At 45.9% G+C, this 24,345-nt stretch overlaps 1 protein-coding gene across 1 annotated transcript in view; it reads left to right on the top strand.

The window, feature by feature from the left end:
- Positions 1–14,706: 14,706 nt before the first annotated feature.
- The window catches only part of CRY2 (cryptochrome circadian regulator 2), a 31,966-nt gene continuing 22,327 nt past the window's right edge, over positions 14,707–24,345 (top strand). The window contains exons 1-2 of the mRNA XM_033119946.1: positions 14,707–14,963; positions 22,586–22,694. Coding sequence (XP_032975837.1) covers positions 14,749–14,963; positions 22,586–22,694 — 324 coding nt within the window. The 5' untranslated portion in view covers positions 14,707–14,748. The remainder of the gene's footprint in view (positions 14,964–22,585; positions 22,695–24,345) is intronic.

Raw genomic sequence — 24,345 nt, 5'->3', positions numbered from 1 at the left:
GTGGGGTTTGTATGGAATTTCAGGAAGACTAGAGAAGCCAAGCCTCAGAAAGAGCAGGAACCAAAATCTTATGGTCATCCTAGCAGGAGTTCATGACCTTCCTGCCAGAACACCACCTTTCATGCACACCAGCTCCACTGTGGTTCAGTCTCACTTCTAGGTCAGCTTCCCCAATTTCTAGGAGGAGGGTGTGATTGGGTCAGATCCCCAAGGCAAAGTCACAGCTGTTACCCAGACCATTGCTATGGGGCCCACTCATGGGCCCCGAAGGATGCTGGGACAGCAGTCCAGACAGCACCCACTACACTGGAATAGTCTCCTCAGCAGACTCAAATAGATAAGAAATTGTGACCCCAAAGGTTTTGCTTTCTTCCTAACTTGATCTTTGTTCAAAAAATGCTGCTCACCAAAAAATAAATACATCCAAGCCCTTCATATTGCATCTGAGGAAAGTAAGACACAGAAAAGTCAAAAGAAGTTTCTGAGGTCACAAAACAGATTAGTGGCTGAGCCCAAAGTGGAATATGAGTCTCCTGGTCCTAATCCAAAGTGTTTTCTGCATTCTTGAGATCACATACTGATAGACAGGGGAGCTATTTTATTAATTTAGCAAACATTTACATAAATTTTACTAGATGTCAGGCACTGTTGCAAGTGCTTTACAAATATTAATTCATTTAATCTGCATAACAACCTTCTGTGGGTAAAATTATCATCTTTCATCTCAGATGAGAAAAACTGAGGCACAGAGAGGTTAAGTAATTTGTCTGAGATCACACAGCTAATAAGTGGCAGAACTAGGATTTGAACCCAGCCAGTCTGGCTCTCAATCATAAAACCATGGCTTTCACCTTCGGTCTACAATTGAAAGGAAACTAGGTTTTGAGGTAAAAAGATGACTCAAATCACTGACTAGCTCTGTGGGCTTAGCTAAATGACTTAACCTCTCCGATCCCTTTCCTCATATGAAAGAAAAGAACGTTGCTATAATTGAAGAAATAACATGACAATTTAAGAAGTCGAGATGTGTGAAATTTAGTTGCTAGATGAGAAAACTGAGGCCCCAAAGGGTCAAATGATTTGCCCAGTACGCTAATGACAAAATAGAGTGTAGTACTCAGTGCTCCTGGCCCACCTGTCTGATTTGCTTTCTACGGTACCACTTGGGTGCGGAAGCTGCCTCACCAGATACAGCTCTCACCCAGCCCCTGCCCCCACCACAAACATTGGTTCCTGTGAAAGGGCTAAATTTAGGACCTGAAACTGGCTGATACGGGGACAGCAAAACCTGCTGCACTGAAACACTTGGTCCAGGTGTGCTGGGAGCTTAGACGGAGAAGGCTGTGTGTGGGTGTGGGGGAGGAAAGGATGGGCGTACTGGTGTGGGAGCAACAGCAGGCTGTCACTAAGCACCCAGTGGGGCAATTGATAACATTAGCGCTAGGAATGAGTTTGGAAATCAGAGTCCAGCCCATAGTCCACAGAGAAGCCTGAGGCTCGGCGAGAGCACGACTGACTTGCCAGGTTACAGTGTGATGGGGCACAACCCAGAGCCCTCCTCCCAGGCAATGTCCTTTCCACTAAGCATCATCATTATTTTTAAATCAATAGTTACTGTTATTATTAAATATTTTATTGCAATATATATAATTGTAAATATATTTATATTAGGTTAGTGCAAAAGGAATTGCGATTTTTACAATTATTTTTAACCTTTTAAACCGCAATTACTTTTGCACCAACCTCAGATTATTAAATATTAAATAATACTATTATCGTTAACTCTACATACCAAGGGCTATTCTAAGCGTGTGACACGTATGAACATCTGAGACAGGTACTATTAACATCTTCGTGTCATAGATGAGGAAACCAAGGCCTAGAGAAGTTAGCAACGTGCCCAGATCCCATAGCTGGGTTTCTTCTCTGCACACTGAGAGACTGAACATACAAACGGACATTGGCCAAACCATATATGACAACAGAACTCTGACCCCCCAGCTCTGCAGCGATCAGCCCTAAAAGCCAAACCACAACCTCCTCAGCAATGAGCCCAGAACAGTCAGGATTGGGTCAATGACTGCCAGTTTCCCTATTTTTGCCCCCATTCCCCACTTCTAACTAAGGACCAACCAATCACATAAGACTGCATCCTTGCAGCCAAAAACAACTTAGCTGGCTTAGCGCTCCATTTCTCTTCTGTGGTTAACATGGTCCTGTTCTAAGCCTTAAGATCCCATGACCAGGACAAGGAGAGTGTAGCTCAGCTGCGGCTTGAACTGATCACCCAACAGCGTCTGTCAGGGCAAGCCACGGTCGATTTCCAACCTCCAGCCAATATTCTTTTCCTTCTACCCTGCACTCTGCCTCCTGACTGCTCCCAGCCTCTCACCTCGCCCATGGCTTCCCTCCTTCTCCTTGTATGAAACCCAGGCTTCTCTCCTGGACTTCCATCTACCCTTGCCTCTCAGGCTTCCTGGTGACTCTATGTAACACCCTCGCCCCATTCAGCCTGATCCCAAGCTCCAGCCCTAATGCCCATGCATGTAGCCCCAGAAAAGGAAATGAGACACTGAGAACCCATACCTGACATAAATGACCTTTATTTAATAAACCCTGATTTAAAGCATGATCACTTTGGATTGAATCTCAAATGAAAAGAAATGATTTAAAACAGTAAAATCAATTCAACCACCACCCCAGTAAACCAGTGGATCCTGGAACCACCCCAATCTATCCTCTAACACTTGGGCTCTGGGATATCTTCATAGTCATGAAACTGAACCTGAGCCTGAACCATATTTCACTGAGCTCTGCTCTCAGCTCCCATAAAACCTGGTAGGGTGAGATCAACAGAGACAAACGCAGACCTCCAGCTCTCCTGGAACCAAGAGCTCAAACTCTTCTGTGGGGAGGCAAGAGGACAATTGTTACCTCTCCACAGTTCAGGCAAGTAACATTCATTAGGGAAGAGGCCAGGGTGCAAGTAAAGAGGTATTGGTGGAGCTCGTAGCAAACTGGAGGCCAGTGAGCCCAGCAAAAGGCCAAAACTTCCTAATTTCCCAAATTACCGGTGGCCAAACTAGTTTCCAGCTTCTAGGCTTGGAATCAGTGGACCTGAGTTGGAATCCTAGCTCTGCCATCTGTTGGCTGGGGTCTTTGCATGAGTGAGATAACATCTCAGGAGCCTATTTCCTGCTCACTTCCTAGCAGTGTGACCATTGGCAAATGACTTGAAGTCTCTGAGCCTTGGTTGCCTCATATATAGAGTGAGGATGAGAATAGTTCCTACTCCAGAGGGCATTGTAACGATTGGATGAGATAATGCGTTATATGCATGCTTATCACACTGTCCGGTACCTAAACAGCAGATGTGATTATTAGATGGAAACTCACAGTGTTAAGAATGATAGGACTTTGTCCCCTCTGCCACACAGGCCTATGGATTTATCTCTGAGGCCTGCCCAGAGCAGCCTTCCAGCCAGCTAGGTACAGAGAGCTGCCCTGGCAGGAGCTGGTGATGGCAGGGCCCTGCTGCCACCTCTACCCATGCTGCCCTCATCCGCCGAATGGATCTCTGCTCCTTCCCTACTGCTACAATCATGGGGAAGAGGGCAATTTATTTATCACAGGAGAGAACTCCTCATGAAAACACCAGTGGGGACAACCAGTAACCTAACGAGGAAGAGGAGATGAAAGGGGACCTTGGTGAACTGGACAGTTCTAAACAGGGGAGCCACGGCTCGGATCCCTCCCCTCCTTTTTTGCCATTTGAGAGTATGGGCCTATATTACTAGAACTTCTCATTTTGCAAGAGAAGCTGGAAACCTATACCACCAACCGGAGTCAGCCTGCTCAGGCCACCATTTCACAACCTCTTTCTTGTACATGACTTCTTGGCAGCTTGATCACATCTGTGAAAGGTTGAGTAGGACACAGGATCCCTGGGGCACGGTTGGCAGCATCTCTAAGAACCAGAGCTAATGGGATTGCCCTTGTTGCCTGTTCCAGTTAAAGTGCCCTTCCTTTCTTACCTCGCCAAAAGAGAAGCTTCCGGAAGGGGATCGCCCTGGCTGCTTCCACCATTTTTCAGCAGCAGTGATTACAGGGTACCATTTACAGGCCCTGAGAGTGAAAGGTTGTACTACCCTTCTTTCCCGTCTCCTTGCCGATGGGCAGGGAAACAGGACAGGACCCAGAGGGCTTCTGTTGTTTCTGCTACCATGGCTTATAAGAACAGTTAACATAACAGTAACAGTAATAAAACAATAACAACAGAGCTCTGGATACTAAGTCCCTCGCCATGGAAGGGAGCATGTAAACGTTGAATGATGATTGATGTTATTATCTTTGGCATTTTTTAAAGTTAGTTTGCTAAACTAATATCTTTTGGAAAAATGTATTAATTTGAACAATTAATAAATTAATTTGCATGTTTTCAACATATTGTTTATTTTCAACAAATTGAACAATGCATATTTTAAAAATTCAAATGGTACAGAAATATATATATATATATATATACGTATATATACCCATTTTCCTCTAGCCCCTCCTTCCCACTCGCCAGCAACCCATCCCTGAAAATGCTATTACATCACCCTCCTAATACAGGCCAAACGAAAGGGCTTCTCACTATGGAAACTCTAAGTTTTCTTTTCCCTAATGTTTTGGCTCCATAGCCCCTGGTTATAATCATTTTTCAAATCAGTTTCTTAATCATAAATAATAGATTGTTTTTAAGCTGAATCATAGAAATCTCCTACCCCCTGCTTTAGTTAATCACCCTAAAGCTTGTGATTAATGTCTGTTGACTACGGTCATTGTAGTACAGCGTTATTTCCAGGCCTAGCTCCCAGGTGAACAATAATTGAATGACCGGTTAAACCAGAAGAAAGGCCAGGCTCCGTGAAGCTGAACAAATTTTTCATCACGCAGTCACCCTGTATCAATGGCTTTGAATCTTGCTTCTTGGGCCAACACTTTTAACTCGATTAACTAAAATCTATCTCTTCTCATCTAGGGGCCGTTGGGATACAAGTGATACCTCACCAAGACTTCCAGTACATCCCGACCACAGAGGTCAACCTGGTCCTCCAGGCAGATCTCGAGACCCCTTCCCCTCATCTAAGGTCAGCTAGGGCGAGAGTCCTGTGAATCCCCAATAGGCAGGGACAATGGCCACATTCAGCAGGAAGCAGATACAGAAGAGGAGCTCTCCCGCCCTTCAACTTCCCATAGAGACTTATAGGGATCATGTCTCTCAACAGGGCAGGCAGTTAGAGCAGGAATGGGTCTCTGGGACGCCTGGATAGGTCAGTGTATAGACCATATAAAATGTATTATATATGTTGGATTGAGGTATGCAAAACAAGTTGTTTACTGGTAGGGACAGGACTATTGCCGCACATGTGTGAGACTGATAAGAGTGAAGTGAAAAATATGTTTTTGTATGAAACTGAGCATAACAAAATTGAGTGATGAACACCTTCACCAAAACAATTTCTTGTTATCACCTAAGAGGTTAAAAAAAAAAACTCCTAGCAAACAACATCTGGTTATCACCTAAGAGATAAACAACTCCTGGTTAAAACACTTCTGGTTATCACCCAAGAAGTAAACAAGTCCAAGGAAAAAAGCATAAAAACAGAACTCCAGAGCAATGCTGTGAGAAGTCTGACTGGGCGCTCCGGCTAAGACCCTCCACGAGGCTCTGAGCCAGACACTACCCGACAGAGTCCTCTGCAAGGGGCAAGCCGCAATACACCGGGACTCTCCGAAGTTCTTCCTTGCAAGACCAGCTCGCTTCAGACCCGTCGTGGACCCAGTCGCCTCTCCTGGACCAGGGATCTTCACCACCTCAATTGGGACTTGGTTTGTTATTAAATTTTATTCTATTCTGTATGACCTTCCGTGCTTACAGAGCATTGGCCTCTGGAGGGACATTTATCTCAAATGCTCCTGAGAATAACAGTTTTGCAGTTTCTTTTAGGCATTTGAAATTAAGGAGGGAAAGTAAGGAAGATGACAGCAGTAGTCTGGAGATGGGAGGAAGCAAAACAGGGATTGGATTGCAAGATAGTTAACAAGATTATGTGCTCTCTCGAGGGTTAATACCCTCTTCGAGGGGTATTACTTCTGGTGTTTCAAAGGCGTGTTAACCTAGATGCACAAGAACAATGGACAGGGTTGGCCTACTACCTTTCACTAAAGAAGTGGGACTGGGGCGTGACTCCCCACCATGAATGTATGATCAGATCTCCCTGTGAGGTCACTTTCCACAGAACCCCTTTAATTGTCCACATACCCTTGGGTCCCATCAGATGCTCTTGTGTCCTCCCAATGTATGTTTGCTTTTTGCTTACGCTAGGTCGAAGAAAGTTTGGTTACCTGACACCAGAAGGACCTTGATTTGACCAAGGTCATAAACACAGCTTGATTCACGGGCCTGAGGGGTCTGGGGTACAGCGGTGGCAGCAGTTTGTAGCTCCTTCCACCACCCTGCACTCTACCCCCTTTGAAAAGCTACTCCCCCATGCACAAGGCAAGCATTCACTGGGTGCTTCCTTCATGGAAGCTGATAAGACAAGTAAACAGTTAACAGGAGTGAGCTTGTGGGCTAACAGGAATGAGCTAAACATTAACCGCTTGGCTCTGACTCCCCTGGCCAGCACAGCACCTGCAGGCTGACAAGCACCTTATATCCATCATGGGTAGGTATAGAACAGTTCCCAATCACAACGGCAACCCCCTCAAATTAACAGACACCCATCATAGATGGGAACAGAATGGTTCCCAATTGCAGCAGCAACCCCCTGCAAGCTGACATCCAACATAGATGGGAACAGCACAGTTCCCAGGAGAAGACAATCGTAATGGCAGCCTCCCCTGCAACCCGACAAACATCATGCATCCTGCTTAGAAAACTATAAAACCCCAGCACTCCTTCTCATCAGCGCAGCTGTCCCCCATAGGACTCTGCCCTGGCTAAACTTTTGCCAGTCACTCTCTCTCTCTCCTTCCCCCACCACGCCCCTCGCCCCACCCCCAGCTTTCAATAAACCTTTTCTCTGGATACTCTTGTAGAGTCTCGTAAATTCTTTCACATTCTGCGAAGGACCAGGAGTTAATTCTACGCCAAGACAGACGGGAGCTAACCTCTGAAGTCCTTGAGAAGGAAAGTTTCATTTTCTAGCACTTCATTCTTCTAAAATAAAATATCTGTGTACCAGAATGGACGAGAAAGTGAAAAAAGTGACTAATATTGCAGAGAAGACTATGATTCTACACCAGTGGCTGTTAAGCCGCATTTAGGCCAGGAGCAGAAACCTGATCTTAAAAGCCATCTTATCTTGATGCTGTCTTGCTTTATCTCCTAGGGGCCTGGTCAGTCCTGGGTGGTCCTGACTGCGGATCTGGGGCCAGGTTGTGGAGCTGGAGGGCCTGGTCATGCCCTGAAACCCTTTGTCAACGAAAACCCCCTGAAGCATTGAAGGGGGAACAACCTCGTTTACCCCCTCCTATAAAACTCCACATCCTTCTTTGCTGGGGAGGTTATGATCTTTTCCCTCTGCTCTAGTCTGACCTGCCGCAGCTCAAACACACCAAATAAATTCTAATAGACCAATTTTGGTCTCCCGTGACTCATTCCTCCGACCGTGCCTAACAGTGGCCAAAAGCCCACTCTAGGGGGTGGCAATGGTGGAGGCTCCACTCCTCCAGCCGAGGTTTGAAACAGAGGGGCAGGCCAAGGCAAGTCCCTTGGCAATCTGTCACCTCAAATACATCACCTCTCCCAGGACCCTGGATTAGCAAAGAAAGGCTCAGCAATGAGGCCCTTTTTCTGGTGGCTGAGAAACATATGTCGTGTGTTCTCTTTGTCCCTCTCACCAGTTGGCTCCCTGCCCCACATAGACCTGCAAACACACCCCCACACTTGCCTCCCTTGAGCTCAAACAGTAGTTGCTGTTTTCTTGAGTAAGAACCTATGAAATTTCAGTTTTGAAATTAAACACAGTTACACGCCCCCCCCCTTCCTGTTCTTTTGGTTGGCGCCCTCCCCCTGGTTTTGCTTTCATGCATTTGCTCATTATTACTGTAGAATCTAGGCTGGAACTGAAACCGGAGGCCAAATAAGTCCTCATGCTGCCTGTGCCACTCGGCCAATAGGCCGACACAGGCGTTGGGTCATAGAGTGAGCGTTTATATCAGAGCACTGGTGGTCTGAGAAGGCTGTGGGTTAACACGTCCAAAAACTGCCTTCGCATTCTCAGACCAGCTTGGGGTTTTTAAAGGAAAATCTGGGCATTCTTCCAGAGGCTAGCTGAGGGTCCCAGGGGTCTGCATAGAGCCTTCCCCACGTGATTCTATGGCGGAGTCAGCAACCCAGGAACAACGATTAGTCTGGTAGACCATTGCAATTGTGATCAATTAGCCCAAGGGTATTAATCATAAATTTCAGGGTAATTTTCTAAAACAGGGAACTGGGTGGGACAGGAGACATTCCGAGCTCAAAAGACAGGGGGATGATCTATTGTCAAGGGACACGGAGAGGTCTCTACTATGAAGGTGCCAACTGGGCCGTTTCAGGACCTTTCCTCTCAGGGGAAAACTGAGTGCAGCTTTCCTGAGTGATGAGAGTCACTGAGGTCTCAGTCCCAGGGGGTCTGGGCACAGCCGCCCATCCACCTCCCACCAGCCACTGGGTTCGTGGCCCTATGGCCCCATCTGGTCTGAAAAGGAACATCCTGAACTCTCTTAGTCTGCTGTGGCAAAGATTAGAAATGCACTCATTTGCCCATTTCTTGGCCCTTTGCTCAAGGTTACCAGAGTCTTTTGGAGGTTAGGCCCAACCCACCCAAAGTCACCTCCTCCATTAATGTTTGACAAATGGTGCAAGCCCCAGTAGGACTGGTTACTTCCTGCCTCAGGGGAAAATTCCGGTGTGTGTATAGGAGCTCTGGTCCCACAGGTCAAGCTTCCTCAACTTCTTTGACTAGCAGAACAGTCTGGGAAGGGCCCTAGGGCAACTCTCAGAGAACCACCATCCCTTATAGGAGCTGGGTGGCCAGGGGATGTCCCACAGAACCCTGGGGATCACAGGGGGCAGCCTTAGGAGCAAAATGTCTGGGAAAAACACAGCCAGAAAGGACAGGGACAAATAGGTGGGATTCTGGGCTCACTACCCCAGACCCAACTGGAACTATACCCCCTTATTTTCCTAAACTTCTAAATTGAAGTGTGACATGCATACAAACAAGGAGATGAATCATAAAAGTGTGCAGCTGAATGAAGTACCACAAAATGAACACATCTGTGTGAGCATTGCCCAAGTCAAGAAATAGAACATTACCTGCATGCCAGAAACTCCCCTAGATGCCCTCATCACTGTCTCATCCCTCTTAGTCAATGGTCACCTCTATCCCGACATCTGATGTCTAACACCACAGATTAGTTTTTGTTGTTGTCGTTGTTTTTAATTTATGAACTTAAGATCTTTTTCATATGGAGACCAGTAAATTTGTCTATTTAAAATGAATTGCACATGCTAATCCCATGCACATATTCAGGTAAATAAAAGATCCATAATATCCATGAAAAACCAGTATCATATATGCAAATTTGATATAAACAATGCTTGTTTACTATGGAATTTCTTAGTGGAGTAAATCTGTCTTTTTAAAGTCCTGTTCTGTTGCTGAGGCTTATTTTATTTTTTATTTACAATGCTCTGTAACTCTTTAAAATAATAGCTTTATTGAGATATAATTCATTTACCATACAATTCACCCATTACAAGTTTATAACTCAATGGTTTTTAGTATATTTACAGTTGTGCAACCATCATCACAATCATTTTAGAACATTGTCATTATCCCAACAAAAAGCCTGTATCCATTAGCGGTTGCTCCTTCCTTCCCCCCAGCCCTCCCAGCCTTAAAAAACCAATTTCTGACTCTATAGATTTGCCTATTCTGGACATTTCATATACATGGAATCCAACAATATGTGGCACTTTGTCACTTAGCATAATGTTTTCAAGTTTCATTGCCATTGAAGCATATATCAGTACTCCCTTCTTTTTCATTGCCAAATGATATTCCATTGTATGGATATACCACATTTTATTTATCCATTCATCAGCTGATGGACATTTGGTTGTTTCTATTTCTTTGGCTAATAATACCGTACATTAGTTTTGCCTGGCTGTGAATGTATACATATATAAATGTTTTCTTTTGTGTCTGGCTTCTTTTGTTCAATATTCAATTTATGAGATTCATCCATGTTGTTGAATCTAACTACAGTTTGTTCATTCTTATTATTGTATAGCATTCCTTTGTTTGACTACACCACAATTTATTTATCCATTCTACCACTTATGGATGTTTAGGACTATTACTAACAATACTACTATGAATATTTCTGTAATGTCTTTGCCATACATGTGCACAGATTTCTGGTTGGTATGTGGTAGGAATAAAAAATTGCTCCGTCATAGGGTGTATCATTCACAATCCGTAGGGTATGTAGTTGTTCAAATTGAGTATTAACACCAGACAGTTTTCTAAAGTGGTTGTATCAATTTACATTCCCAACACTAGTGTATGAGTGTTTTAATTCCTCACATCTTCCCCAACACTTGGTTTTGTCAGTCCTTTAACTTTATCCATTCTGGTGGGTCTATAGTGATATCTCATTGTGGTTTTTGTTTCCCCAAGGTGAGCTCCTTTCTATGTGTTCATTGGCCACTTGCATATCCTTTGTGGGAGAGGGAATGGAAAGTGTTTGCTCAGGTCTCTGGCCTTTAACAAGTTTCACGGGGCTGCCAGTGTTCCTTTTCTTTTTCACCTCTAAGAGTTCTTTAAATATTCTCGATTTGAGCTCTTTAAGAATTATGTGTTACGGCTACTTCCGGTCCATGATTTGCTTTTTCACTCTCTAAATAATGTTTTTTGATAAACAGCAGTGCATAATTTCAATATAGTTCAATTTATTAATCTGTTCCTTTATGGTTAGCCCTTTCCATGTCTTAAGAGTTTTTTGTCTACCCCGAAGGTCATGAGGATACTCTCCTATATAATCTTCTCAAAGCCTTACTGTTTTATCTTTCCCATTAAGCATATAATCTACCTGGAACTGATTTGTATGTTCTGAGATAGGGGTCAAGATTAATATTTTTACACTGGGATATCTGATTGACCCATTTCCATCACAGGAAAAACCACCTTTACCTCACTTCTTTACATAGACATATTTGTCATGAATAAAATACCAGATATGGGAGAGTCGGTTTCCGGATTCTCAATTCTGAAACTTTTGTCTATTTATTTTATTCCAATCCCATGCTGCACCGCTATCATCATCATCATCATCTTCTTCTTCCCCCTTTCACAAATGAGGAAACTGAGACACAGGAGCTAAGTAACTTGCCCAAGTAAATAATTTGCTAGTTAATGGCAGAGCTGGAAATGGAACCCAAGGAGTCTGCCTTTTCAGTCCATGCTCTCAATAAGTTTTACAGTTTCTTGCGTGAAGTCATGGAAACAAGAATTCCACTGCTACACACTGCAGAACGCCGCGTGACTAAAGGAAGAGGGCGGGGCCCTGATGCTCCTGCCTCAGCCGGAAACCGGCCCTCTGCTTCTTTCCCAATCGCACCACTAGAGGGCGCTGGTAATTTAAACTCTCCAGCGACGTCCCTCCCTCCTAATCCTGGTTACCATTCAACCAATCATCAAGTATTTACCCAAAACGCAGTTCAAAGGGAATGTAAAAAATTGCCCAATCTAGTCTCCATGCAGGATGTAACAAAGAGACAAACAGAACCGATGTTTGCCTTCTTCAATATCTTCAGCAAGGAAAGAAACTTCCCACTATCTGATTAATTTGTCTCATTCCTAAATCACTTTACACTAAATCCCTCCTTAAATCTCTTACTCTTCCCAGCTCACACTAGATTCTTTTATTTTATCCTTAGGGGAAACAAAGAGCAACTGTTTGGCATTCTCATGGCAACCACTCCTCAGAGTTGCTTGTAAATAACAAGATATATAGCTATGACGTCAAACCTCACTCTCTCAAAGATATAATAGTACACGATTACATTTCATCTCCTTCGCAATTTACAGGCTTCTTTGGTCTCGCTCCAATTTCTCCATGTCCCTTTCAAAGTGTGAAGTCCAAAAGTGGACGTTGCACTCCAGTATTGTATCCAGTGCCAGGTTTACTTCCTGATTCTTGAATGTTACCCTGTTAACATACCCAAGCAATATGCAATCATTCAATAAAATAATTCATCTTTATCAACTTGTTGAAGAATTATATAGTAATTAAAATAACAAACACAAAGACAATGACGTAGCATGCTTAATATTTTGTTTGAGAAACTCATGCAATACTGCACCTCTGCTTTGATTAAAATTATAAAAAGATATTTGTAGACAAAGACTAGAAGGCAACATGAGGATAAAAAAATAATTGATTTGTTTGATTTTGGGGGATTGATGGTGATTACTTACCAACGTAATGCAGAGTCAAAGAAGAACCAGAATTTGAACCCAGCCATTCCAAATGTGCAAGACGTTGGGCTTAACCACTATACCACACTGACTGTCAATGATAGCCTAATACTGTAGGGATAAATGACATTCGATCATTCAGCAAATATTTATTGAGCACTTACTACATGTCAGGTACCAAACTAAATGCTGCAAACACACGGATGAGCAAGATAAACACAGTCCCTGCCCTCATGGAACTCACAGTTTATAGAGAAAGAATCATGAGAGTACAGAGGAGAAAAAGAGAAGAATACACATCTTTAAAGCCCTAACCTCCTCACACTCTGTTCCATTCCTAAGAAGAGCATCAATCTTGTGGAGAGAAAAGGGGATAGGAGAGGGGGAACACAAAGCCTTAAAAGAAAAGTGAGGAGAAGTGGCATCTATTCAGCAAGCATTTGAAGAGGAGATTGAAAAATAAGGATCGAGTCAGGATTGAGATAGATAGATTTTTTTTTTTTTTTAAGGACCGGGATAGATTTTTAAGGTTCCTGCCAACCTGAGACCCTAGTCCCTGTACAACTTTTACTCCACTAAGCCAAGCACTGAGCTAGACCCTGAAAATAAAACTGTAAATAAGCCATGGCCCCTGCCCTCCAGGAGTTTATAGTCTTATGGGGCAAACAGACAAGTAAGAAATTCTAATACCATGTCCTAAGGCCAGTAATAAGAAGAAACACAGAATGAGATGGGGCATTATGCAGGCTGAGACCAGACAGCAAGAAGGTGACATTTATACTGATACTGAGCAGTGACACAGGGCAAACTGGAATTGGGGGATGGCGGGGGGTTGGGGGGTGGGAGGAGTGTAATCCAGGCTTGAGGGAACAGCTTGTGCAAAGCCCTGGAAATGAAAAAGAGTGTACCATTAAAACGATGCTCTGGTAACAATTTTATTGGTACCATACTGGTAACCATAAAATTTTACTGGTAACCATAAAATTGCTAAATTCCTTTATTGTTCATTCCCAAGTTCAGTAAGGGTTCCAAGCATGGGAACTTAGCACAACTTAGCACCAAATTGAAACAGACTGTTCTCCACTTGATAACCCCAGAGCTCCAGTATGACCAGACCATTTAGCCTAAGGTCAACACTTCATTGCAGGTGTTCATATGCTTGTCTTGCCATTCAGTCAGCCAATCAGCAAGCCCAGTGCTAGCCTCCATAGGAATAAGAGGGCTCCACCTGGCTCCCCAGGGCAGGAGTGGGGACAGTGTGCTTCATACCTCTGAATCCCACAGGGAATTCCAGTAGTGTTTGAGCACAATTGTACCATTGGGTCTCCTATACATAGAACTAGAAGAAAATAAATTCATCTGATGTCATAATTACTATCGCAACCCACATCCTCCACATTTCCAGTTCCTACTCTCAACCCTTTTACTGCTACCCATCAGACTCTGCCTCTTGCAAATGTCAAGTTGCTCAGCACAGATAGAAATATAGCTTTCCGGATAAAAGCAGATTAGAAATCACAATAATCTGGATGGAGTCCTCTTATTAGCTTTATGATATTGAGCAAGTCCCTCAACCTGCAGCAGCCTCAAAGTTTACTTATCTGTAAAATGAGAATAATAACAGCTCTTTCACTGGGGTTTATTGAATAAATGCAACTGGGCTGAGAGTAGTAAATGAGACAGTATGTATAAGGAGATTATCACGTTGTTTGGCATGTAAAGTGCACTCAATAAATGGTAGCTGTAGATGATGTAATAGATTGAGGTATATGGTGATGACGATGTTAATGACATGGTGACCTGGACGCCGGTTGTCCAGGTTCCGTATGTTACTGGCTGGAGTCACAGCAACCCCCGCCAGCCCAGGCAGCTTTTTCCGGTGACAGGCATTGAATAGGACGCATGTAAGGGATCCGCTGTCCTTCGAGACTGCGTCTGTGTCCAGATCTCCGCGAGAATCTCCAGCCTGCGTCATCTGCCCTGCCCGCTGGCCGCTCCCAAGCCCACCGACACATGGTGGGAACGTGAGGGGGCGGGGCCGGACTCGGCGCCGCTGGGCCAATCGCTCGGCGGGAGGCGCCCAGCCAATGGCAGAGACGCCCCAGGGCCCGAGGGGCAGGGCCACAGAGAGGAGAGGCGGTGTCATAGGTCATTGGGCGGGCTGGGGGCGGGGCCCACGGCGCTGACAGGGGCTGTACAGCAGTGGCCGGGAGCAGTCAGGGCGGTGATGGCGGCGGCTGTGGTGACCGCGGCAGCAGTGACCCCTGCGCCTGAGGCCGGCACGGATGGCGCCTCCTCAGTGCATTGGTTCCGCAAGGGGCTTCGGCTCCACGACAACCCGGCGCTGCTGGCGGCAGTGCGCGGGGCGCGCTGCGTGCGCTGTATTTACATCCTCGACCCCTGGTTCGCGGCCTCCTCCTCCGTGGGGATCAACCGATGGAGGTAAGGGGGCCCGGGGCCGGGTCGCGGGCTCGGGGTACGCAGCCTGGCCTCTGGGGCGCCTGGCGAAGAGCCTGAGTCATCCCCCACCCAAAGGAGGGAGATCCTGCTCCCCAGCTCCGACGGCCGGAAGACCCCGGCCTGAGGGAGGTGGGGCAGGAAGATGGAGCCGGGTCTCCAAAGGGGAGAAGGCAGGACCAGGGAAGCAATTAGTCATCGTACCAAAGGCTTGGATGGGCCAGGGCTCACTCTCTGACAAAGTGCTTCCGCACTGTGTGTTATCCTCCTTTGGGCCGCAGACATTCCTGTGGGACAGAGATCATGATCTCCATTGTACAGATGAGACTCTTAAGCCCTAGAGACAAAAGTTGACCTGCCCAAGGTCTTGGCAGCCAGTGAGTGACAGAACAGGGACTCCTGGTCTGGGGCTCTTAGGGGTGTGCTCAAGGACTGGAGGAAAGGAGATACTGTGATGTGAGGGTAGGGTTGGATTTCTGAGTTTATGGCACAGAGATGCTTGCGTTCTTCAAGTCAAGAGCCCGTTGCTGGGCTCCTGAAGGTCATCTCTAAGCCTCTGGTTTGTCTGAATTTGTCTTTTCACCCATCCTGGTTTCCCTACCCCAAGACTGTGCTGCCTCTGGAGGTGTCTAGAGATTCTGGCTTAACATTAGATAAGCCAAGTGCAATCTTCCCGTTGTTATTGATAAAGACCCGAAGGGCGTGTTCAGTTAGAGGTACTGTGTGTCCTGACCTAGGGAGCCGTACTTCACCCATTTTGGAGAATTCCCTCAGCAGCTGTGAGTTTGCTAGAAAAGAAAAAAAAAAAGGAACCAAACAAAGTGTCACTTCCTTGTACCTCTTCTCGTGAGAATGATTTTAAAGGTCAGTTGCGCCACTATAGATTAGATTTTTATCAACTTTTGTGGTAAGATTAGGGAGCCGCAAAGGTGTGATATCAAGGGCTCCCCTTTGGTGACTCAGGAGATGGAGTCTGCAGGATCATGGGAAAGGATAACAGATAGGTAGTTGATGTATTTTCTCTGTAACCAGTGTTCAAAACCAAGGAGTTGTGAGACATTGTGTACCCATCTCTTTAAAATGCCCCTCAGCTGTCATTTGGTTTGCTTGCATTGTTCTGGGGGATGTTTGCTTGTGGCCTTGTCAACCCATGGGCAGGGTTATTCCCAGGAGACAGTGGCTCACAGCACAACTCTCTTTTCTCTCCAGAGTGTGTGCCCTTCCAGGAGAGTGAGTGCTTCTCACAGTGGGTCTATGAAATGTCCCCTCCTGCCCCATTTATATAGAGGGAATGACTAAAGATAGTCCTGTGGAGAGCCCGCCCACACAGTTTTCAGGCTGCTCTATTGCTCTGCCTCTGCTCCACTTTCCATAGACAGGAGCTTGGCTTTGACAAACACCCTCAAATGACCGTCCCTAGCATGGTCATTAAAGCGAGCCTCAGACGTTGCCCCTTTCCTTATGGCAGTGTGCCAATCAGAGCAGAGTCAATAGAATAGGGCTACCTGCTTGTACCTAATGTCACGAAGGAGTTTCTTCTTTTACTGGGTGATGCGGGACATTGCGTAGCACTGCCTACGCCTTGTGATAGTGGAGATTAAACATCAGCAACAAAAACCGTTGTTGATTAAACTCAGATTTGCTAGGAACAAGGTGTTTATGGATTTTTATGGGTCACCCTTTTGTGATTGTGCCTTCCAGCGAGTGAAAGAGAAAAGGAACGTGGCAGCTGCTGCCTACATCAAACCCTGAAATCAGAGGCTGTGTAGGCATGCAGATATTAACTGAGCAATTATTTAATGAGTGCCTCGTATCTAACCAGGCACTGTTCTAGGTGCTGCTAGGAACATAGCAATGAACAAGCAGAGGTGGCGTCCAGAACTCCTGGAGCCTACATTTTAGTGGAGGAAGACAAGTAAACAACTATCATTTAGTAGAACTGAGGGTCACGAAATAAAATAGGGGGACGGACTAGAGCAGTGGTTTTCAATCTTGCAACACCTGGGAATCACTGAAGGATCTTTCAAAGATTCCTGGACTCTCTCCTCCCCCAATTCTGATTTAATTGTTCTGGCTTACGGCGTGGGCATTAGGGTTTTTAAAGCTCTCATGTGCTGGAAAGCCTGAGGAGCCAACCATTGGGGAGAAATGTTTCTGTGCATTGGCAGGAAGTCTAATTAGTTTGGGCATTTGGAAGAAACAAGTGAAATAATACAAAACAGATGGAATAGGATAACTGCTCCTGGGCCTGGAGAAAGACACACTCCTGCCACCCCCACCTTACTCCGCGCTCCCATGATCAGATCCAGGGCAGAGCTGCAGCGTGTTTTATGCATGCAGTTGAGCGTTGGGAGTGATGGAGCCAGCAGTTCTTCTGCATAACTACAATATGTGTAATCTTCCGGTGGCTGTTTCTGGATGTGGGAGTGGTCTGGGAGAATTGTGCTGCAGCATAACATCCTCGCTCTGCAAATACTTCAGCTATGGCCTCTGAGAAGCCTCCCTAGGAAGGGCGGGCCCCGGGCTGGCTGCAAGAGGTGGGGGAAGCAAAATCTGTGATCTCTATTATTCTCCTGCATTTCCTACGCTGACTCCCACACAGCATTTTTCACAGATGTATCAGATTAAAATAACCACGAATGGCACATTCTAAGAGTAAAAGAGGACAGAGAGGCAGCCATGGAATATATATATTTCTTAGCATAGGAGAAGGGCTAGCATACACCTTGCCTTGGTGGTAGTGAGAAGTTTATTAGCTAATTGGAGCTATATGAGCCTCGGGACCTTTTTTTTTTGTCAAGCACTAGTTGGCTAAGCCCTTTGCCAAAATTTTCCCCAGCTCCACCTTCCCCAAATATGCTGTATCTGGAAAGAGGTACTGCAGTGAGAAAAAAAAAAAGGGGCGTGGGTGTGTGTGTGAGCAGCTTCTAGATTTAAAAATGGGTTCTCAAAATGGGCCCTTGCAGTTTTTCATTACCTTTCTCTCCTTACTGCAATTTAGGTAGGTGTTGGCAACAATTCACCACACCCTTATTTAAATCATTTTCTCCCTGGCTCTGTGCTGCTCCTGCATCCAGGAGCTTCTGGGACAGAGAGAGTTGGTAGAAATAAAATATCAGTCCATATCACTCAGAATTAATAAATGCGGTGAACGGCCAGGATCCTTGGTGAGAACAAGTGTGTCTCTCTTCCCAGTGCTGGGAGCTAACACCGTTAGACTGTTGACGACGTGGGTGGTTCTTCCCTGGAACTCAGCAAGAAGAGAACTGAGAATCAGTCTCCTGGCAGGGTAATTTGGTTTCTTCTGAGCTGGCCACAGTGGTCCCCAAGCATGTCACTTCACTGTTCTGGTGCTGAGAAAATGTTTCCATTTGCTCAAAAGGGATGAAAACCTTCATCTTCATCTTTCTCTTTGAAATTTGGAAAGAATTTATTTTTATCTGAGTGATACTTCGAGATCCATCCCTGCTATGGATTGTGCGTTTGGGTTATCCTTTTGCATGGGCGCTTAATAAGCTGTCTTACTTAGGAGAAATTAATTTCTATTAATGTGCTACATAGCCAGTCTGGGCCAGCCTATGACATCGTCATCGTAGTTAGATAACCTTGGTTTGAAGCAGAGAAACTTGGTCAAGGGTGATCTGGACCCAAAAAAGAATTCATTGTCAGCCTCCCACCTCCTTCTTAACAGCAAATAAACAAACTATTCCTCCACACAGAATCCGCCATCTCTAGAGAAGGCCTTCCTGCTTGTCTTAGTCCTAACCAAAGGGTCTGCCTATCTAATTCTAAAGGGCTAACGCTATGGCGTCCTGAATTACAAAGTCCTTTCTGCATTTCTGGAAATCCCAATTTGGTTTTCTCCGGTGTGTCTGCTCCTGGCTCCAGATTACTTACATAATGTAATTCAGTTGCACGTGTTGTCTGATCCAAAATGTGAGCTTTCACCGCTCACATAGGACCGTGTGCTCTGAATTTTGGCCATGTGAGCTCAGCTTGGAGCTGCCAAGGGTGAGCTGCCAGCCCCAACACTGCCGCTTCCAATGCCCAGGCCAATTTTCTTCAGAGTCCCCCCTCATTGGAGTAAAGAGAAACTGGCCTGGTGGAGAGGAGGACTCTAAGGGAGCGCAAAAGGCCCAAGGTTCTGCGCACACCTGCCCCACTGAGCATTTGTTCAGTAGCAGCACCGCTTCTTGTTCCTTTGGTGTTTTGCAAAGCTGTCACCTGGCAGACCTCAAAGGTGTTGCCACAGCAGTGGCTTCTCTTTCTCTGGCTGTCTGGGGGCTAGGGCTTGCTGCCTCCTGTGAGGGCCATCCTGGGGCCTCCCTTCCTGGAGGGGCCCTGGAGGGTTTGGCTCAGGAGGGAAGTTAGAAGTAACAGCAATTCTAGAATGCCAAAGAGGAGACAGAAATCAGGATCTTAAAAGAGACAACGTTTAGTAGAAATAAATTAGAAGCAAAGAAAGGCAACTTGTAAACAGATGATAGAAGTCAAGTTCAGTTTTCTAGAATAGCTCTTTTGAAACTTTAATGTGCAAAAGAGTCACCAGGGGATCTTGCTAAAATGCAGTCTTCTGGAGATCTGGAATGGAGCCTGAGATTCTGCAATTAAACATGTTTCTGGGTGAGTCACAGCTGTTGATCCTCAGAAGAGCAAGGATCAGGAAGCAAAAGGGTTGGCCTTGGAGTGGGTCTGTGGTGCTCCCTGAGTCCCGGGAGCACATCCTCGGTGCTCAGGCAGTGAGTCCTGGTCAAGAGGTGGTGGAGCCAAGTTTTTATGAATGCAGACGCTGACCCACACTGCCTGGGTTTGAATTCTGGCCACTTATTAGATGTATGATGTTGGGCAAATTATTTAATCTCTCAGTGCCTCAGTTTTGTCATCTGGAAAATGGGAATAATAATAGCATCTGCTTCATAGGGCTGTTCTAGAATTAAATGAGCTAATGTATATAAAACAAGTAAAATAGTGCCCCATTCGTTGTAAATGTTCATTAAATGTTTGTTGTTGCTATCATTATCGTTATTATCATTTGGTTGCTGAGTTGAGAGTTGGGCCTTTTGCTCTCCGCCTCAGCTATAGACATCTCTTGTTAAAGAAGAACAGGGCTCTCATGGGGTTATCTGTGCTTCAGCGCTGCTGCAAGGACTCCTTCCTTTCAGTAAATAAGGTCTAGAAGTAAAGTGCTCAGAAGGCTAGTTTTCCTATGCATGTCAGCCTTACTTACAGCTTCAAATCGAAGTCTTATGCAGCCTGGTGGACTGTGGGGAAGAGGCCCCAACGTGCATGGCAAGGACATTCCTGGGAGCCGCAGATATAGAGGACCCTCTGTGCTGGGGTTGTGTCATTTAAGTCACCAGTTATCTCTAGGCATTCTGCCGGGCAGGGCCAGGTCTCGGGTGGCATGAGGCTATTTACATGGGTCTTATTTTCTTCCTGAGAGGAGCACTGAGGTTTGGGAGGAGACCCGCACAAATGTGTCACCCACCTCTCAGCTTTCCTTTTCCGGGGGGTATGAGTTTTTCAAAAACAGAAATTCACAGAGGCGGAGCTTTTGGGTTGCATAAAGCAGCATCTAGCCAGTCCGGCTCCCATTGCAACCCCTTGGAGAGTCTGCGTGTTCTTTCGCTAGCATGATGCTTTGGGCTGAGCCCAGGACCCAGCTCACGCCGGAATGTGGGTCTGTGGCTTTCGCCGCAGTGGGAGTGTCCTGTGGACGTCAGAGGCGGCAGCAGCTGGGGCGCTTCTAGTTGGCAGCCTGGGAGCAGGCGCGGCTTCTGCAAGCCTCCAGCAGTCAGGGAATGTGATGTGCCACCGAGGAGGCACGGGGTGTCACTGTGCTCAAAATAAAAGCTGTTGACAGAGATGGGTGGGAGACGCTAAAAGGTAGACAGCAGGAGGCTGACCTGTCAGCGCTTAGTTCCTGAGGTAAAAGATCAGAATGTCAGTGGATTACCTGCAGTCAGATTTGTGTTTGTCAGAAAGGACTGAAATCCAGGAAGCCCTGCAGAATCTCAGCCCCGAGGGCAGTGTTTGGTGTGCCCCGGAACGGGGACCGAGAAGAAAACAGATGCTGACCGACCTAGGTTCCTAGCCCAGCTTTGTCACTTAATACCTGTGATCTTAGGCAAATTAATTATCCTCTAGCTGTGTCTCATTTTCCTCACCTATAAAATGAGGATAACTTTTGCTTTCATAATATATTGAGAGAATGAAGAAGAAAACACACTTAAATGCAATACATATATAATAACACTGGTAACATTGGTCACCTCTGGGAAGGGGAATTAAATTCCTGAGGACACAGGGTAGGAGACTTTGTACCCTTTTGTAACTTGATCTTTGAACTACATTAATAGTTATCTGTTTAAAATGTTAAATTCGTTTCATTTAAAAATAAATATAGGGGTGGCTGGTTAGCTCAATTGGTTAGAGCGCGGTGCTCTTAACAACAAGGTTGCCAGTTCGATCCCCACATGGGTCACTGCGAGCTGTGCCCTCCACAACTAGACTGAATCAACTACTTGACTTGGAGCTGATGGATCCTGGAAAAACACACTGAAAATAAATAAAAGTTTAAAAATAAATAAGTAAACATAAATAAAATATATTATAAAATGTATTGATGGAATTTCTCAGGTGATTTTGCTTAGCTGAACAGCTAATAAATTTTTGTGGTCGTATAAAAAAAATTTTAAAACCACTGTTCCCTTTCCCATGGTGATCCAGCTCTCAGGCTAGATCTCTTAAGTATCTGGAGACCCCCCATCCCACCAGGACCCCCACCCCCAAAAGCGTGTAAGAACATCCTATAGAGAAGTACCTTCTAAGGCCTTCTCCCTCTTGGGATGAGAAGCTGGTGGCCAGAGCCCTGGACAGGCCTGAAGAATGAGCCACCTGCCAAACGAAGCCCTGGGAAGTGGGGACCCGGCCCAGGCTGTGGGGCTGTGCTAGTAGATGTATACACGTACAACGCATGACTGCAGAAAGGTCTGCTGGACCCGCGTAGGGGGGATTTTCCAGGGCTGCTGCAGTCTCATTCCTCTGCTAATAGGACCTCAGGCTTCCACACCACGTGACCCCACTTGTTTTTCAGATGGCGTTTTTAAAGGTCTGTTCTCTCTTTTGATTCTCACAGCAACCTTGTGCTGGGTGTACATTTATACACAGTGCCTGAGATTGAGAAGGAATAAGTGACTTGCTTCCGATCACAGAGAAATAACCAGAGTACAAGCAGCTCCTATTGAACCCAGGTTTTCTTGATGCCAGGCACTGTACTAAATGTTTTTCATGTATTCCTTGATTTTCATCTCTTAGCTATTCTACGAGATAGGTACTAACATGAACTCCACAGTATAGATTAGAAAAAAAGCTAAAGAGGTTAAATAACTGCCTAAAGTCACGTGGCTAGTAAGTGGCAAAACCAGGATTTCAACTGCTCCCCTACCATATGTATCACACCTAAACTAGACCCCAGGCCTCTCTAGTCCTCGTGCTAATCATGCTACTTGTTTGGCATAACCAGCGGCCCAGCTTCTACCTGCTTTGTTAGGAGAGAGGGTGACTCTTTCTGATGTGATCACTAACAGGGCCTGTGGGCTCTGCAGGTTCCTGCTTCAGTCTCTGGAAGATTTGGACACGAGTTTAAGGAAACTGAACTCCCGCCTGTTTGTAGTCCGAGGACAGCCAGCTGAAGTGTTCCCGAGGCTATTCAAGGTAAGTGTGCAGAGTCTGAGAGAAGACAGTGAGAGTTTGCTCCCCAGTGTTTCCCCTCAGACTGAATGAGATGATTCTCTGACCAAAGAAATAGAAACAAGTCAGGACTAGACTGACGGCTGCTGCTGGAGAAGTTGGGAGCAAGCGCAGCCTGTCAGCTTGCCAACAGAATGGAAACTGTGTTAAGGAAAAAATTCTGCAAAACCAGTGTCTTGTTGGAAAGTTCCCAGCTCAGTCCAGACTTGGGATATGGCAAATTATTCCACTCCGAATGCCACTGGTTTCCTTAGATGTTTCCTTGGCTCAAGCAAACAGGATTTATTAGGGCTCTTCCTACGCCAGGAGTTTGAGGGCAAGGTTTCCTGTTCAGCAAAGGGTGTTTCCTGTCTCTCTTTGCTTATTGGGAAAAAAGTCAGCCTTTCAGAGGGAGCTTCCCTGCTTTCCCTGGGGTAAAGGATTGATCAAATCTTCATGTCAGTACCACATAGACCTGTTTACTATATCGGGTAGCAGCCCACTTTTCCCCCTACCCCTTTATAAAGTACGTTTTAAGGCCCAAGCAGAGGCGGACGTACTCAGGGACAGAGGGCTCTAGGACAGTCTCTTCTCAGCAGCACGCACGATTGCTTGCATGCCCCTCTCCCTCCACCAGCTTCCTTCCCTCCTCTTTCTGGGGGAAAGACAGGAGGAAAGGTCTCGCATCAAGGCAAGCAGCTTAGCAAACACTTCATCATTCACGTCACCTGTCTGAACCCCACACACGTACGCACACGTACGAAGCACACCGTGCTGATAATAGCCAGCATTCGTTGAGGGCTGACTGAATCAGGCACTGTTCTAAGGAAGTCGTTTACATACATCAGGTCACGTACTTCTCACAGCAGCCCTACGAGGCAGGTGCTGCTGTCGCTACTCTACAGGTGAGGAAACAATAACTTGCCCACGGTCACAAAGCTCGGAAGTGGCCTAGGAGTCAGTCAGTCATTCAGTGCGTATTGACTGAGTTTCTGCTCTGTGCCAGGCCCCATACTAGGTACTAGGGTAATTATGAATGAGACAGCGTGGTTTCAGCGCTGAGAGTTCACACAGAATGGGGGAAACAGGCAAGTAATGGGCAACTTCGTGGCCATGTGCTGTGATGGGAAAGGGCAAGGTGCAGGAAAATGCTGCTGAAGGAATAGTCAAGGAAGGCTTCGTGGAGAAGGTGCCATCCACTAGCATTTTGATTATTATTCGCAGGGTTATGCGTGTTTACCAGTGTAATCTGTATGAACCTCTAAGCCTGGTACGTGGCTCATAGTAAGGGCTCCATAAACACTTAGCGCTATTGTCCTTAGACGAGGGAAAAGCAGCTCTGCTCAGGGCCCACGCTCCAAGCAGGGCTGAGTGAGGCCCAGACCAGCCTGCCAATGACCAGGACATTTGCCCCACGGGGTTCAGAGTTTTAAGGGACCATGACCAGAGACTTTGGTTGGAATGTGGTTTTCTTCTGGCTAGTTGCATGCTCTAGAGCTGTCTGTGGGTTATCTATACAACCTTTCTCTGGGCCAGCTTTCTTCTAACATTGCTCGGAAATCTAGAAATTTCTGTCAGAAATGACTACTGACTTGGAAAAGAATTCCCTTCTTTTTAAACATGTGACCCCTCTGGT

This window comes from Rhinolophus ferrumequinum, chromosome 11 (assembly GCF_004115265.2).
Source record: "Rhinolophus ferrumequinum isolate MPI-CBG mRhiFer1 chromosome 11, mRhiFer1_v1.p, whole genome shotgun sequence".
Classification (NCBI taxonomy): domain Eukaryota; kingdom Metazoa; phylum Chordata; class Mammalia; order Chiroptera; family Rhinolophidae; genus Rhinolophus; species Rhinolophus ferrumequinum.
The sequence above is the reverse complement of the archived record's forward strand: the minus strand, read 5'-3'. Positions and strand labels throughout refer to the sequence as shown.